This window comes from Saccopteryx leptura, chromosome 1, assembly GCF_036850995.1.
Source record: "Saccopteryx leptura isolate mSacLep1 chromosome 1, mSacLep1_pri_phased_curated, whole genome shotgun sequence".
NCBI lineage: Eukaryota > Metazoa > Chordata > Mammalia > Chiroptera > Emballonuridae > Saccopteryx > Saccopteryx leptura.
The window spans coordinates 40329464-40347112 of NC_089503.1; the positions used below are offsets into that span (position 1 = coordinate 40329464).

Here is a 17649-nt window from a genome sequence, read left to right on the forward strand (position 1 = left end):
CTGAGACAAGCCTGCTAGGGAAGGGGAAGTCACTGCCTTTCAGTCAGGGTCACAGTCCCAGCCCCATTTGACGAGGGCCAAGAGACAGGCGCCGGGAGTCGGAGATGCTGATGATCCTAGCGCTGCCTTTCCCTGCAGACAGCCCCCCGCTGCCCAGCACCCACTGCCCTCACCCCACAGTGGGCTGCGCTACGCCGGCCACAGCCCTCACCCCACAGAGGGCTGCGCTACGCCGGCCACAGCCCTCACCCCACAGTGGGCTGCGCTACGCCGGCCACAGCCCTCACCCCACAGTGGGCTGCGCTACGCCGGCCACGGCGAGTCGGGAGGCTCCGATGTGTTCAGGAGTGCAAAACCGTTTGTCCACCCGAGAACACTGTGTGGAGGTGCATTAGTGCCAGCGTGAGCGATACTGCCCACCACTTCCCAGCAGGCAGTGCTTCAGTTCTCCAGAGCCCGCGGCGCAGCGTCCATCCACAGACACCGATGACTGCGGTTGTTTTCCTCCAGGAAACTTGGCTCCCGGGTCCCATAGAGGTTGCTCTGCGAGCTGTGGCAATCTGGGGAGTGATGATGAACACAGAAGACGTGTCCCTTGAAAAGGCCACCGGCCTATGGGGTCTGTCATACTTGTGGCTCTCCCATGCCTTAGTCCTCCCCTTGAACACAACATGGCAAAGGGCTGACGTTGCTGAGTGGCTGGAGGACTCTCACCAGACATGGCTTATGTAGCACTTGGGGAGGATCAATGAGTAAATACTGCAAACCCTTTCTCAGCAGGGTCCTCCAGTAAACAGATTCTCCAGAAATGGGACTCCTCCTCCACCCATCACTCCTCTGCGGTGACTCTCTGGCCTTTTGAGACTCACCCCTTCGAAGTTATGCTGAAACCTCCCCTAGCCCGGTATGGAATGGGCCCCTGAACCCTGCACAGATGTCCGTGGGGGCAGCTGCACTGCTCTGCTGTGCTGTTGTTCTCTGGCCCCTGCCTACTCATCACTGAGCTCCTTGAAGGCGGGAACCACATCCTGTTCACCTGGGCTATTCCGATGGCCTAGCCCAATGCCTGGCATCAGCTGGCACACTGTGAACGCCTACCGACTGACTGGCTGAAAGTACGCAGTGCCGTGCCCATGTCTGTGCACCAATGCCCCTGGATTGTGTGGTCCATATCCACAGGTATCTGCTTTCACTTCCCCTTCCTCTGGGAAGAGAGCAGGGCTTAAAGCAGAGCCTGGTGTGCAGGAGTTGGAGCAGGGACTGGAGCTCCGGGCAGCCTGAGGTCAGGAGGAAGGAGGAGGTGGTGGAGGAAGAGGAGGAGGAGGAGGAGGAGGAGGAGGAGGAGGAGGAGGAGGAGGAGAAGGAGGAGGAGGAGGTGGTGGAGGAAGAGGAGGAGGAGGAGGAGGAGGAGGAGGAGGAGGTAGAAGAGGAGGAGGAGGGGGGGGTGAGAGGGTGAGAGGAAAGGGGAAGGCTTGTGCCTCCTACCCACAAAAATCAAAGCTCACGTTCCTATCCACCAAAAAGCTAAGGAAATGAATCTGCCCCTTGAAAACTGGAATAACACGCATTTCTCCTGCTCTGAGATGAAATTGCTTTTGTCTCCATTATTAAAGGCCCTGAAGATGCTCTGTTTTCTTAGGGAGTGAGCACATTAACTTCACGCAGATTATTTTCAAGGGAGTGACAGTTACCTCCCAACAGGTACACTTCCCAAATTCGCAGCTCATCTTCCTTTTATCAACCCGATGCTCTACATATATCTTCACCTCTGGTCTCCTCCAAACAAGCAACACTTAGCAAACAACAACAAATCTCTATCCGCAGCCACCCTAAGTAAGGCCTAATTGAAAAGATAACCGAGGAATCTAGAAATGGTGGCCCATCCGCTATGCTATATTCTTACGTTATGTTCTCACGAATAGAAATGCTTCACTCTGCTCAGACACGCACACATGTGGGTGTCCCATTATCCAGAACAACACCCGGACTTGTCTAGAAGAACTTCCCACGTGCCCTAGGCCAGCTCTGCCTTATGAATTTGTCAGTTTTGTAATACAGGGGAAAGGACAATGGCCCTGTTGTCCTTGTCGTCCTCTTTCTCATGTCCCACAGAGTGAAATGACTGTGGTGAAGGTGCTTACGTCTTCCTGGACGGATGTCCTGTAGCGGAACTACTCTCTGCTACATCTACCACCAGACCATGTCTGCCTCCCTGCCCCTAAGCTGGAACTGATTATCACAGGCAATTATAGGATTTTATATTCCTGGGTTCTAAAAAACAAAAACAAAAACAGCCCATTAAAGAAAAAAGTACTTCCACAGCTGCAAGAGTTATGGAAAAACCACAAAACTGCACTGGTACTGTGGTTATATTTATAAATAAGAAGGTTACATGTAGAACCAAATTTGCACAGAACCACCCAAGGTGACGATCTTATTTTATAAGTTTAAAAGTGGGCTTTAACAACAGATAACATCTCCAACAGAAAGCGCAGAAAATGTTCCAAACAGAATAAAAGATTCACTACCTACAAATGCATTATTATGGGCTGGGACAAAGGCGTTGATACCCATCCCAGAAGGAAAGACAGCATCTCTTTCCTGTGACTATACAACCGCATGTATAAAATGCTTGCACTAAAATTAAGTCTTCTATCGTCCAAATTTTCTCAATTATTAATACACCAGACAGCTGCAGTAGCTCTAGCAAAAATAGCAGCCAAGCTTTTCCAAAAGTCAAAGCAGACATGAGATGTCTGCATGGGGACTTTCCTATGTAAGGAGTGGTTGCTCTCTGGATCAAATAAGGAAAACCACCTCCAGTAGAATAATAAAAAAGGGAAACTAGTTTCTGAATATACAGTGAAAAATGGCATCCCCTCACCACACAGACACACAGACACACAGACACACACACGAAGCAAAGTTGACTGAAAAGACTATCTGTCCAACTCCCTGGCATAAACAATTCAAAAGATTAGGCAGTGCACCTATGGAACACCAATCCCTGTGGTGCATTCTGGAATGAGACTAGCACATTGTGCCTATTAAGTGAGGGGAGGTGAGAAAAACAAATTATCCATTTAAAAAAAAAAAAAGATTTCTGCAAGCAAATTAATGTCCAGGAAAAAAAAAAAAAGTTGTCCTCAAGTTGCTACCTTCATATTTTAAGCAGGTATTAGCATCATCTTAACAGACTCAGATAATAATAAGCATTCTTGTGTAAATATCCATGTTTGAAAGTGTTTTGAAGGGAATAGCTAAGCACTCAGAGCACTACAATTTAATGTTTTCTCAACTCAACCGTGATCATGAATTTTAATTCAAAGGTTATGTGCAGAGTGTGCAACAAGCAAAGAATAAATTTTAAAAGATTCTTTTTTTAAAAAAAAAATGCTTTAGTATCAGAGTTTAGGCAAGCACATCGCAGCAGAGAGATTTTCACTTGTCAAGGTTACATTGAGAATGATCTGGATATAATTCGTTTCACATTTCCTGTCACAGTTCTGAATTCACATCATTCTAACCTTTAAAGGAAATCAGACCACAGGCCCCAATTTCTGAGTAGTGAGATACCATCGCCTCATCTGTGTCTCAGCTCCATACACAAACAGAAACTACTGTGGGTCTTCGAGGAAGCAGAACAGATGATGAAATCTGAGTTCTAAACAAGCGTATGTTTGCACCAGTTCTGCATAATTTGTTTCTAAGAGCAAGGACCATATTTCGTTTTCGCTGTCTTACCATCTACGTAAAAAATCACAGCCATTTTTCAGTAAATGCCAACAAATGTCAGGAGAACAGGCCACGGCTACTTGGAAAGGGCTGTTAGTTTATTAATATAATCCCCTAGAGTAAAGCTTATGGTGCGAATGTTTTCAAGATGGTCAATATCATTTAGAAGCAGGGCTAACATAACACAAACACTCTCTGCCCATGTCCCACTCACCATTTGCGACCTGTTCTTCGGACAGCCATTGATGTCTTCAATCTTTTCATTTGCTGAAAAAAGAAAAACACAAGTAAGAAAAATAAATCACCACCACAGACACTTGTGAGTTGTGATGTTTGGGACCCTTGAGGCCAACCAAGTCCTAAGGCCCAGAGACTAGGGTCTGTCCAATCAGCACAGGCATGTGAAATCCTGAGCCGCATCTAGCAAGCTTTAGGACTTACTCATCGAGCTGCCGTCCTCCAGGGACAGCTGGGGCAAGGTCGCCGTCATCTAAAGCAGAGACAACTGCATTGATGACAGTCTTGGAGTGCTGGGGCATCGTGGAAATGCTGGAGACTGGGAAACAGGCTGAGTTCTCACTGCGCTTTGGGCTCTCAGACAGGCGAGTGCAAACTCCCCACAAAAGATGGGAGAGTTCCAAGTGCATCAGTCCAGCTACAACTCAGCACCAGGGCACACACACAAAAAAAAACGACAGATGATAATAGTTCACCCTATCTTTAGCTAGAAACACTAACATTGCTTTATACTAATAAGATTGCTAATGATCCTATTCCCAAGTGGTGGGAAACAGAGAAAATGAGACTTTACAATGGCTCATCCAAGGCCACATACTAAATCCAAATTAGATCTGGGATATTCTTGAAGTCATAAATAGCTCTTACCTGCTAAGAGAATCAAAAGAAAGAAGGTGCATTGAATTAGCTGGAAAGCAAATACCAGTAACAGGCAAGAAAGGGCTAGCCTCCCATGGTGAAGTATGGAGGATCTCCTGAGAGACGCAGCCAAAGGTGTCTATGGAGGGATTGAGTTTGGGACTGCAGCTGCACAGAAAAGGCAGTCCACGTAGAGGTCAGGCCATGGCTTCGGGGGCAAAGATAGCCCGGTCTGAATCTCAGCACTTAGCTGTGTGACCTTAGCTATGTCACTCAACCTCTCTGGACCAAAGTTTTCATATCAATGAGATGGAACTAACACTAACTACCTCACAGGAAGAGCTATATAAGAGAAATAGATGATATGATGCCGGTAAAATGCTTAGCGCAGTGCCTAGCACACAGTGCATCCTATAAATGGTAGCTATCGTTAGCCCAACAATATATATAGTCTTATCGTCTATGTGAAACAGATAAAATAAAAAATTCCTTTCTGATGCTTCCATCTGAGTTAAGCTCAGAAACTCATAGTAAAGAACTAAGGATGCGCATTCTCTGTGAAGCCTTTATAAGCTTTCTCCCCAATTCCATGCCCCTTCACCCGATTCCTCACCCCAGGAGCATAAGGCACATTCCATTCCCTTTGCCTGTCAGCACCCTGTACCTACCTCTATTTTGCTCTTAATCATCTGAGGTATAACCAACTCCTTTTCTCAATTCCCAAGCTATGCTGTGGGAGTCTGACAGGCATGTAAGATTTTGTCTGTCACACGTAGATCCTTTGGGCTCATACATGCTTGCAAAATTGAACGCCATATATATATAGATATAGATATATCAAATTGTAATGAGCAATATGCCTAAAGCTTCCATGAAGAGAAAAGACATTAAAAACTGTCTGAAAAGGGTAACAGAATCTAAGTGTCCCGAGCCTTTAGGATTTTAGCACACCTGAACCTAAACATAGCTCATCATCTCTTCAATTGGGCCTATATTTTTTCTCTAGTGTTTCTACCTTGAGAGAGAAGTGAAATATAAGAAAGCAAGCTAGTGACAAAAATTCTTTAAAAAACAAATTACCGGCCTGACCTGTGGCGGCGCAGTGGATAAAGCATCGACCTGGAATGCTGAGATCACCAGTTCAAAACCCTGGGCTTGCCTGGTCAAGGCACATATGGAAGTTGATGCTTCCTGCTCCTCCCTTCTCTCTCTCTCTCTCTCTCTCTCTCTCTCTTTCTCCCTCTCTCTCTCCTGTCTAAAATGAATAAAGTCTTTAAAAAAAAAAAAACAAATTACCATGAGACCGTCTGGACAGTATACATACAATCTAATCGACACCGCCTTTAGAATGTTGCCGAAAGGAAATGGGCAAAGCAAACAAACAACAAAAAGAGTAAGGGGGGCTTATGACCCACCTGGGGTAGGCATTTTCGAAAGCCTCCTCCATCACCTGCCTCTCCTACTCTCAAGACAGGTGCCACAAAAGCATTGAAAAAACAGGTGAAAGACACCCAATGAATGGTATTAAAATGAATGGATATTTGTTCTTCAGTTCACCATAAGTACAATTAGCCAGAATATAGCACAACCATGTAAACGACACAAGAACAAGGACTTGTACCTGCTTTGCTTCCTACTGTAACCCTGGAGCTTAGGACAGTGCTGACACGCAGTAACTACCCAGTAAATAGGTATTTGTTGAGTGGAACTAAGGATGAGTACTGTGACCATTTCAAAGAATCAAAGTGGCACTGCCTATTTCGTCCTAACACTTGTAAATATAGTTGTACATATTGAAGATTAATCCTTGGAAAATGGCACTCCTTCATATGTGTGAAACTGTGGCAGGCCTGCACTCTGACCTTGAATTTTGATATACCACAATGGAGAATAAATTGTGGCTTCTGGGAATCGACGACACTCAAGGGATATTCCAACTAGATAATCATGATGGCCAACATCATAAGTCATTGAGTTCTGATCAATACCCAGATCGGCATTAGGTCATTACTGTTCATTAAAGTGAAGGATGGATAACTGTGATACTAAGAAATTACTTTAAAGAGCTTTTATATACCATCTGGATAAATGAAACCAAAGGGCTTGGTCTAATTAGTCTTCTAACTCCTTTTCACGGTCTGTCACCTAAACCATAGTCAGGTGCTCCTTGAAATTCAAAAGATTACGACTCCTATAAGCCTAATTCTGCCCTTTACAACATTCAAAATAAAACAGTGCAGTGGAGCCTATTTATGACCATGCTAAAGGATACATGGGAAAAGAAAAATCAAAGGACTAAGCTCAAACTCAAAATCAATTGCTTAATAAAAATGAAAAGTGAGTTGTTTCCAATTTCATGTAATTTAAATACTACTTCTTTAAATTCTCAAGTATGTCTATGGTTGTCATAAATATTTATAGTGATAATAGCAGTTCTCATTTTGCTAGTAAGAAGGAAGAAGAGCTTGGTCTTCAGAGCCAAAAGTATTAAATCTTGTAGGGGGGTCTTTGGCTACAGCCCCAAAGCAGATAACCAGATGCAAAGGAATTTTTCCCCAAGGTGCTCAACTGTGATTGCAATCGGCATCCCTAGGTGCCAGTGGTAATTGATTTATTCCAGTGTGCTCAGTACATTCTTAGCCCATTATTGCAGTAACTTATCTGCACACAAAGTAACAAGTTAGCAACTAGAAAGGGTTAGTGCACTTTTTAAATAAGAAGAGAGGCGTCAAGTGCATTAGTTTTCCAAAGACCTCCTTGGATAAGTTTGGAGCATTTCGCCAGCCCGTGCATCTACACATGGGCCCTATGCATGTGCACAGGGCAATTTGTAGCCCGGGCAATGGAGAGAGAGAGAGAGAGAGAGAGAGAGAGAGAGAGAGATACACACTGGCTGCCCAGAAAGGCAGATGACTTACCCAAGGTCACACAATGGTATTAGGTCATCAAAGGGAAGAAGGTACAGTCTACGTGTCTGAATCACCCGGTTGTGCTCAGAGGCAGCCCAAATGGTGATGGAAAATAAGCTCTCAGCTCTCTTCACCTCTTTCGGGAAGCTCTTCCTCTCTCTCAGCTTCCTCCTTTTCTCTAGTCCTCTGTGTTCATCCTGTTTCCCTCCTCCTCCTCCTCTCTCTCCCTCCCTCTCCCCCCCCTTTCTTCCCATTCTCCTGCCCCTTCTCCCCTTCTCTCACTCCAACCCCTCCTGGAATCCTCCCTGAGTGACAGCAAAGTAAGGAGGAGGAAGGAGCCTGTCTCTCTCTCTTGATTCATGTTGTTTATCCGGCACGTAAACCTTTCTAATAACTCACAGAGATGGCACTGTAATGGGCTGGCAGGCAACCGATGACTCTGGGCAGCTCATGACTCAAGAAGATAATCACACTAATAAGAGGTTGAACACAGAGAGACCCAACCCTCGGTCACTAAAGGAAGGACATGAAAAGGAAGCAACAAAGGTCCATGTCTGCCTAACGGGCAGAAGGCAACAATGGAACAATATGGGCCCCAAATAACCCCAGCATCTATAGGAAGCCCACCTCCAGGGGTATCTGGGATAGATGAAGATTTAGATGGCAGTAGTATCTGCAAAAAGCATGTAAGGTTTTCATTCAAGTCACTTCTGATCATGTCACTCCCCGACCTAAAAATCAGCTCCTCCAACCACTGGCTTTTGCTGTGAGGCTAAGACCCCCAGAATTCACTGCCTTATTCCTGGTGGCCCTACCTGATTTTGCCATGGTGACCCTCTGGCTCTCTACACACCAGCTATTTTGCACACTGTTTCCTCCACGAGGAATGCCCTTCCTCACTGCTTCACCTAGCTAACTCCAAGTCTGGCTCCTACCTGACTCCCACCCTCTCCCTGTGCCCCCCACCCCCACCCTGCACTCATGAGTCGGGTCTCATAGGACCACAGGTCCTTAATCATTATGCACCACATTCCTCCTCCTCGATCTAGAAAGAGGCTGTCCCTTAAAAGAGAGTATCTCTCGTCCACAAATTTTGATGGGCCTTTCTGAAATGACTTCAAATGTACAGAAAAATTACCAGAATAGTACAGAGAATTCTTATATTCCTTCATCCATCCTCATTTTCGGCCCCCTCACCCATCTCTGTATAGGAACACATTTTTTTCCCCGAATCACATTAGTATAGGCTCCAGTCCATGTCCTTTGCCCCTTATACTAGTGTCTTTCCAAAGGACAAGAATATTATGTAACAGTCGAGTTAGAAAATACAGAAAATTGAGCATTGACTTAATTCCAATGTTCCAATTTTGTCAACTGATGCAAACTGTCCTTTCTAGCATTTTGTTCCCCAGTCCAGGATCACACGGTGCATTTAGCTGTCCTGTCTCTTTAGTCTTGAACAATCCCTCAGCCCTTTCTTTGTCTTTCACTGCACTGGCATTTTGGAACAATACAGGCCAGTTTTGTTGTTGTTGTTGTTGTTGTTTTTATTTTTAAATAGAATAATATTTCACAATTTGGATTCGTCTGAGATGCCTCGTGATTCATTTCAGGTTTTCCATCCCTGACTGGAATTAAGCATCAGTGATGTGTTCTCGCGGGGTATGCCACTAGGAAGCACGTGACAGCCATCTGTCCCTCACTGCTAATGTAATTTTGTCCACTTGGTTGTGATGCTTGGAGTCTCCCCTATTTGGTGCTATGTTTCCCCTTGAAACTAATAAGCAATCAGTGAAGAGACACAGGCAAATAGTCTCTGCTCTTCAGCAAACTTTCTTCTCTCGATTTCAGCACCCACCGATAATTCTTGCCTTAACTCAGGGGTCCCCAAACTTTTTACACAGGGGGCCAGTTCACTGTCCCTCAGACCATTGGAGGGCCAGACTATAAAAAAACAATGAACAAATCCTTATGCACACTGCACATATCTTATTTTAAAGTAAGAAAACAAAACAGGAACAAAAACAATATTTAAAATAAAGAACAAGTAAATTTAAATCAACAAGCTGACCAGTATTTCAATGGGAACTATGTTCCTGTCACTGACCACCAATGAAAGAGGTGCCCCTTCCGGAAGTGCAGCGGGGGCCGGATAAATGGCCTCGGGGCCTCATGTGGCCTGCGGGCCGTAGTTTGGGGACCCCTGCCTTAACCAATCTTTACCAGGAAGCTTTCAACCCCCTCTACACCTACAAGTTAGCGTTCTCTCTACAGGTGAGCCCTTTCTTCTCATGGATTCCAATTTTATTCTGTGGTTACAATCTATAGTTATAATTATTTTGAGGCTCTCTTTGTTTCTCGTTAGATTATTTTTTTGTAGTCCTAGAGGAGAGAACTAGTACTTATAGGAGACATCACCAAGGGGGCTGATTTTGACCTAATAAAACAAGAGTTTTTGAAGGATTGCAATTCTCCATGTTAGATCTAGCTTCCTGAGGAGGTAGTAAGCCGTCCATCACAGTAAGTACTTAACAGAGTCTACTGACTGCCTTTCCTATAAGAAATTCATACACCAAGCTTGGGCTTCTCAAGGCCCCTTCTAAAACACAGACCTAAGAGTTGCAGCAGAAACCCAGAAAGGAGGAGGGTGTGACACACAGTTTAGAAGAATGTTCAGAAGAATATCAAATGCTGAGAAGAGGAAATCTCCAGGCCACCTGTTGGAAAAAATTCAATTCAGACTTGCAGAAGCAGGGGCTGCAGTGGATAAAATTCTCATCCCTAATCTTTGCTAAACGCAATGAACCCAGAAAGGAAGATGACTCAGACCCAGGCCCAATATGGAAGCCAGTGGAATGACAGAGGAGGGTCCTCCAGCTGCCTGGGGGGAGTGAGGGACAGTATCAGAGAGATACTGACCTTTCAAGAATGGGAGGAGCTCTGCAGGCAAAGAGCCACTGGAATTCTGGAGTCACCAGGACTCCAACCCTGGGAAAAATTTAGATTGACAGATAGAGAGAGACATGCACATATTTTGCATATATTAAGTACATGTACATATCAATATATAAATACACCTTTTTCCATTTTATTTTAATGGACACGCCTAGGGAAAGCATGGGCCTCAAAAGTGATGAGTCCAACTGGTCAATAGTTTAGCACCCTGCTCAGAAAATGCTGCTGCTCTTCCATCACCAAGAGATCTGCATCCGTAAGATATTCTAAGATTAAACGCTCTCAACTGGCTGGCAGACGATCTTGGAAAGAAGTCACACAGGAGACTCCTACGTTTAACTGCCTTCTTACAGCTCCATCTCCTGGTCCTCTGTCCCCCCCCCCCCCTCAGAGTGCAGGGTGTGAGCCCGGCAGTCAGGGGTGGAGACCCACGTGCTGACGTCTGGCCTTACTGAGAAGTCCCCTACCAGAGCCAGCCGCTCCTGCAGAGCAAAGGGAACGCAGCATGGTGGCCTGAGGTGCAGCCTGGTCACTGGTACTGACTCTGAAGTCATACTCCAGCAGCTACAGGCCCAGAGACTGTCTAGAGCAGTGGTAGTCAACCTGGTCCCTACCGCCCACTAGTGGGTGCTCCAGCTTTCACGCTGGGCGGTAGTGGAGCAACCAAAGTATAAATAAAAAGATAGATTTCACTATAGTTAAGTTGTTTTATAAAGATTCATTCTGCTAAACTTAGCGAAAATCCGACATAAAGTACTTGGTAAGGAATTATTATTATATGCTTTAACTTGCTGTAACTTTGCTTTATAAATTTTATAAAGTAAAGTTACTTCTTACTTTATAAATCACCATTACTGTGGAACTGGTGGGCAGTTAGAAAATTATACTACTAACAGAGATACAAAAGTGGGAGGTAGGTATAAAAAGGTTGACTACCCCTGGTCTAGAGAGACTAATGTCATAGTGAATCTATTCAGGGAAACATCTTCATGAGCAACAATAAAAACCATTCTAGCTTTTACTGCCGTGACTCTACATTTAGTAAATTCAATTCACAACATACATGCTACCATATGCTACCATTCACCCCTTCTGGGCCCATCACAGACATAACTAATCTATCATCACATACTCCTGACACTGATACTGAGTCCTCGTCCTGCTTTTCCACAAACCTTTCTAGGCAGCGCCTACCATGTGCTATCCAGGAACACTTCACAGTTTCCAAACATATTTCATGTTTGGTACCTACCTTACATTCCTAAGACTGCCACAAGAGCAGACAAAGCAGGCATGGCTGTGCCCATTTTAAAGATGGGGAAACAAAGGCAGCAGAGGTTAAGTGACTCTTTGGAGGTCCCACAGCTGGGAGGAACGGAGCTGGGATAAGAGCAAGGCCTCTGGGCACTGTCCTTCCCCCTTTCTCTCTTGCAGCCTGTGCTGAAACGTTCCTGGTAGGAACTCTGCACAGCCCATGACTCAGGCGGAGCAGACCCATGTGCCTGATGTGACCCCATGGAGACGGAGACCCACACCCGGCTCAGATGCGAGTCATCTCCTCCAGGAGGACCTTGCCAAGAAGATGCTTCTCCTTCCATGGTTACGAGCCTTGACATCTGCCTCTACTCCCCGCCAGGAGCACAGTGCTGGCCACAGTCAGGGCTCCATAACTGGTTACTGACCTTAAGGGAGGAAGAGCCCTGTACTGGGTTCAGTGTCTCTGGATTGGGAGGGGGTAAAATGCAGTCAATCAGAGAACAGAAGTTTTAGAAGCAGACTCACCCGGCTTAGAAGAGTCATGTGATATTGGACTACTGGCTCACTGAGCCTCAGTTTCTACATCTGTAAAATGGGGAGACTACTGCCTACTTCATAGAGATGTTGAGGAAATTAAACAAGAGAAATATTTAAAAGAACTTGGTAGGAGTGATGATAGAGAGGAGGAGGAAGAGGACAAAAAGGAAGAAGAAGAGTGTGGCAGACAGGCTTCAAGGTGACCCCAAGACCCCTCCCACCGAAGTTGAAGCCCTTGTACAATACTCTCCTGTTGAGTGTGGCAGCGCCTCGGACTTACTTCTGACCAGCAGAATATGGCTAAGGTGATGGAATGTCACAGTATATGTGGTTCCTCCTCCCAACCAAAAGCTTCTCTATAGCTGACATTGCAGAAGTCAATCAAAGTGGCCAAGTTGGGAGACCCATGTGGCAAGAAGCTGAGAGGGGCCTGTAGTCAACAGTCCACAAAAAATCAGGACTCGCCTCCCAGAACTGCCAGGAAATAAATCCCGCAACACTCTGAGTGGCCTTTACCCCTCCCTGTTCGAGCCCCCGGATGGGATGAGAACTCAACCCCAGCAGATACCCTGTAGGCTGCCTAGCACAGGCTGCCAGCTAGGTCACACCCGCACTCCTGATGCACAGAAAGCTGGAGACAAAACACCGTACTTCCCCATGTATAACACTTCCATGTAGAACATGCACCTTAATTTTGGGGCCCAAAATTTGGAAAAAAACGTATTACATAAAGTCATTGAACTCAAGTTTTATTCATCATAAAATTCATACAACTCCTTATCACTGTGAAAACTCCCATCCATTAGCTTGTCCTCATCTGTGTCTGATGACAAATCACTGTCTTCATATATTGCCTCGTCCTCAGTTCCATCTATGGCATTTGGAATGCCACATGCACTGTATAAGACGCACCCAGTTTTTAGACCCCAAATTTTTCGAAAAATGGTGAGTCTCATACATGGGGAAATATGGTATATATTGTTTGTTGTAAGCTGCTAGGTCAGTGGCAGTTTGTTTATAGCAACAGAAACTAAAACAGAAAGGGAAGGAAAGCGGAGAGAAGGAGAAGGAGGCCCAGTGGAAGCTGGTTGCAACAAATCCCTCTCAGGACAGCAAGGAGGCTTCTTATTCCATGAGTGGCGGCCACAGTCCCGAAGGGTCAGCTAAGGGCCAGCCTGCCTGTGTTTTCAGGAACAGTCGCCACAGATGTGAGCAGAGCTCCACTATACAAGGCTGCTTCTCTTCTCCTCACACTTGAAGGATAAGTGACTTTTCCACAACACGTGCCCAAGGGGCTGGGGCTTCTGTCCTTTCTCTGAGTCTTCTCTCTTGGCATTTCTTGGCATGAGTGGGCTGCTGCCGGGGACAACAGTCAGGCTAATGCCTTATAATTGACCTCCTGCCTCTTCAGTCTGCTCTGAGCTCCCAGGCAAGAGAGCCGTGACCCATCCCCGACAGCCCAGGGCCACGCTGTGCCATCTCCACCCAAGTGCCTCCTGGACGAGCCGCTCCTCCCAGCACACGGCCAGGACCTCAACAATCCCACCACTCCATCCCCTTGCCCTACGCTGAAACCAGAACCCGCCCTCTCCAGAGTCTGATCGTTTGACTTCTCAAACCCAATTAGAGTTGGCAAGACTAAACCAATCCTGTGCTGCTTTTTAAAATCTTTTATTTGAAATATTTCCAGATCAACACAAAAAGTACCAACAGAGAAGGGGCAAAGTGAGAGAATGAGAGAGCCAGGAAGAGAGCAGGAGGGAAGAAGGGGGCAGAGAGTCCCTCCCAGAACCAACGGCGATTCTCTCCAGCCTTGGCCTGTCTTTCTCACCAGAGGATCAAGATGAGATTGCTATGTGAGTAATCTTATCAGGAAAAAGGAGCTGGTGCCTATGGTCCCTTAGCACAAAACAGTCGTATAAATTCTCACCCTGTGTGACCGAAATACTGCATTTTTTCTTAGAGATTACACTGTTCCAGTCCCCTTGCTCAGCTCGACCCCCTCTGGATCTCCGCTGTAATTCATCAATCTGCAGCACAAAATCAGCTCTTACCTACAACCTGGATAATCTGAGCCAGCAGGACACCATCCGTCACATCTTGCTGGAGATCCTTGATGAGACGTTTGTGGCCTGATTTGGCTAGGTAATGATTGGCCCAGTCCGTGTAGATCTGCAAAAAGAGCAAAGAGGCAACTTTAGGAAGCCAGTCGGATCCCATCTGGGTCTGAGGCAGCTGCTTGGGCCTGCACAGCAGCCCCTGTCCCGCTGGCGAGCTGTGCAGGGCCAGCCAGCTCCATTAGCATTCAGTGCATTGTGCCGATGGGGCATTCAGCAACCATAGCTGGACTCTCGCCTATTGAGAGATCTGCCGTCTTAGGGAAAAGGCTTAGGGAAAAGCTAAAGAAAGCTTCAAAACATGCAGAAGCCTGAATGGGACAGGGGACATGGAACTAAACAGTCTGAGCCAGACAGCTTTGAGAGGCAGAGGTTCTAAATGCAAGAGAGGTCTCCCTCACCTCACTGCCACCCCCCCCTCATCTTTTTCTCTTTATTGAAAAAACGTATGGGGAGGTTACCACCCAACAGGCATCTTTTAATGGGCCATTCCTGGGTAAAAAGGGCTATTGAGTTAACCAAGTTCTCAGGAGCCTGGGTCCCTTGTAGAAAAAAATAGCCGAGTACGAAAACACAGAGCCCCTCAATTACCCTTGTGTGAGTGGAGTTTATTGATGGCCCCACAATAATCTCAAATGTAACCGGTTTAATTGAGAAGCTGGGCGTTATTTTCACTGTTGGGATTCTGTGAACAAAACCCTGCCAATTCCAACACATTTAAACACAGCACTGGTGTACCCTGCACCCTGAAAGGCAGAGGCTGGGTCACCGCAAGATCAGGAGCGCAGAGCCCTTGACGGACATACACAGACCTGCTCCTCTTGGTCTGACACAGTGACAAGCACAAAAGGACACTGTCTTCCCAACAGGCCAACAAGCATGAGAAAACTCTCATTGAAAACCTTCCCCCTGATATTAAGCCAAATACAAACAAAATTAAAAACCCCTTCCCCGGCCCTGGCCAGTTGGCTCAGTGGTAGAGTGTTGGCTTGGCGTGCAGAAGTCCCGGGTTCGATTCCCAGCCAGGGCACACAGAAGCACCCATCTGCTTCTCCACCCCTCCCCCTCTCCTTCCTCTCTGTCTCTCTCTTCCCCTCCCACAGTGAGGCTCCATTGGAGCAAAGATGGCCCGGGCGCTGGGAATGGCTCCTTGGCCTCTGCCCCAGGTGCTGGAGTGGCTCTGGTCGCAACAGAACGACGCCCCGGAGGGGCAGAGCGTCGCCCCCTGGTGGGCAGAGCGTTGCCCCCTGGTGGGCGTGCCGGGTGGATCCTGGTCGGGCGCATGTGGGAGTCTGTCTGACTGTCTCTCCCTGTTTCCAGCTTCAGAAAAATAAAAAATTAAAAAACAAAACAAACAAACAAACAAACAAAACCCTTCCCCGATTTTGAGAGCTAACTCCAGCATAGATTGGTGAGATGGCAGAGACACGCTGGTCCTGTTTTATCAGAGCTTTTCCTCCCCTAGAATGATACGAACAAATGGCTGCTCAACAAAGATAACTCTCATTCCTCAACTGGATCCTGTGTTAGTTTCCACGACTCACTTACTAGCCCAGATAGTGTCTCCACCAAAATGACGAAGGCAACCCCCATACCTCCACCAGCGGGCCAGCTCCAAGACCCCGTGTGACTACAGAGCACAGGAAGCCCTGCCCTCACCCAGGCTCTCCCCTCCATCCTGTTCTTCGGAACATCATGCCCAGAGTAGTCTCACACAATGGGGTCCTCCCTGCCTCTCAAGGCTCCTGGAATGAGGTCTTGTGTGGCCAGGACCTGGTCTTGCAAAGCAGAGCCCTACCAGAGAGGGGGCACCTCTGACTACTGCACCTGGGACTGCGAGGGTATCATCCCCAAAAGAGAAAGCAGAACTGCACTTTCTACCCGTCCATCCACACCCCCACCTGGAAACCTGTCTTCCCCCGCAGAGACCCACAAGCACACTGCACACTGCACACAGAAGTGTGGTTCCATTTCACACCTGGACCATCCTTAAATCCGCAGGACTTTCCTTTCCCGTGTCTCCCAAGTCGTCAGAGATCAAAAATCTAGTAAAGCAAGATCATTTCCAAGTTTGCAAGCACCGAGAAAGCTAAGGAAACGGAGCACCATCTTGGTCGTTACAAAGGCCAATCTGAAACGTCAATGACTATTAAATGAAACTGTTTAGAGGGCAAGAGGGAGGGAGAGAACATTAAAAGCAAAGAGGGAGACCTTTGCCCAAGTCCCAGTTCTACTGGCCCCACCAAAGTGGGGATTTAGGGCTGTTGTGTTCAGTGAAGTGTCCCAGGCTCCTGTCACAGCATGAGGCACGTTAGTTCTCAATATGCATCTGACGGATGACCTCAGCTGAGCTCGTTAACTTCTCTGAGGCTAAGATTTCTTTTCTGTAAAATGGGAACAAAACCATCTACTTTTCAATTATTATGAGGACTAAGTAACACAACATGTGCAAAAAGAGTGCTTTATGCAGAGTAGCTTAGTAACAACTAACACGTATCATTGCCTACTACATGCTGGACACTGGTATAAACATTTTACACTTATTAACTCATTTAATCTTCATTCTATGAGGTAGCTACAAGTACTGTGTTTATTTTCAGGGAGAAATTGAAGTATAAAGAGGTAAAGTGACTTGTCCAAGGTGACAAGTGGCAGAGCCAGGATTTCAACCTGTGCTGACCAACTGACTGCAGAATCCCTTAGACACCAGGTGCTGTTCCTCTGAATATAAATATAAATGTTACTCAAATCATTCACCCCACCCCCATCCCATGACACTCTCCTGCTGACTCTGGGCCCTTTCCTCTCTTCAGTTATGTGCTCACTGAAAGAATCTAAATAAAATAAAATAAAAACACAAAAACCTAGTTTTATCTCTTGCTGTCTGAATGTCCTTGGGCAAGTCACTCAACTCTTCTGAGTTTCAGTTTATTTGGTTGTAAGATGGGCACAATTAGGCGAGAGGAGGCTGTGATGACTCAGCGAGGTGCCCCGTGGAAGCAGAGGCAGTCGAGGTGAAGAGGAGGGCTTTGGAGTCCACGGTCCATCTTGGAGCTTAGCTACCAGGCTGCCAATGACCTCCGTGCTGTTAGGCTGGGGTGTCCTCATTCACAAGATGGGGATAATAATGTCTGTATCAGCAGGCTATCAGAAGATGAAATGAGCTCAGATACATAAAGGACACAGAATACGGTATCTGCTAAGTGTTCCGTAAATAAAAGTAGTGATTAGAAATTTTACCACCAGCACTATAAAGTGGGCCC

General features: G+C 46.4%; 1 protein-coding gene across 6 annotated transcripts in view; it reads right to left on the reverse strand.

The window, feature by feature from the left end:
- Window positions 1-17649, reverse strand: part of NAV2 (neuron navigator 2) — a 397784-nt gene that overhangs the window by 262120 nt on the left and 118015 nt on the right. For all 6 annotated transcript variants that reach the window (XM_066364486.1, XM_066364494.1, XM_066364479.1 and 3 more), the window contains exons 2-3: window positions 14324-14441; window positions 3950-4002 (exon numbers count right to left, since the gene is read on the reverse strand). In XM_066364486.1, the coding sequence (XP_066220583.1) occupies window positions 3950-4002; window positions 14324-14441 (171 nt within the window). The remainder of the gene's footprint in view (window positions 1-3949; window positions 4003-14323; window positions 14442-17649) is intronic.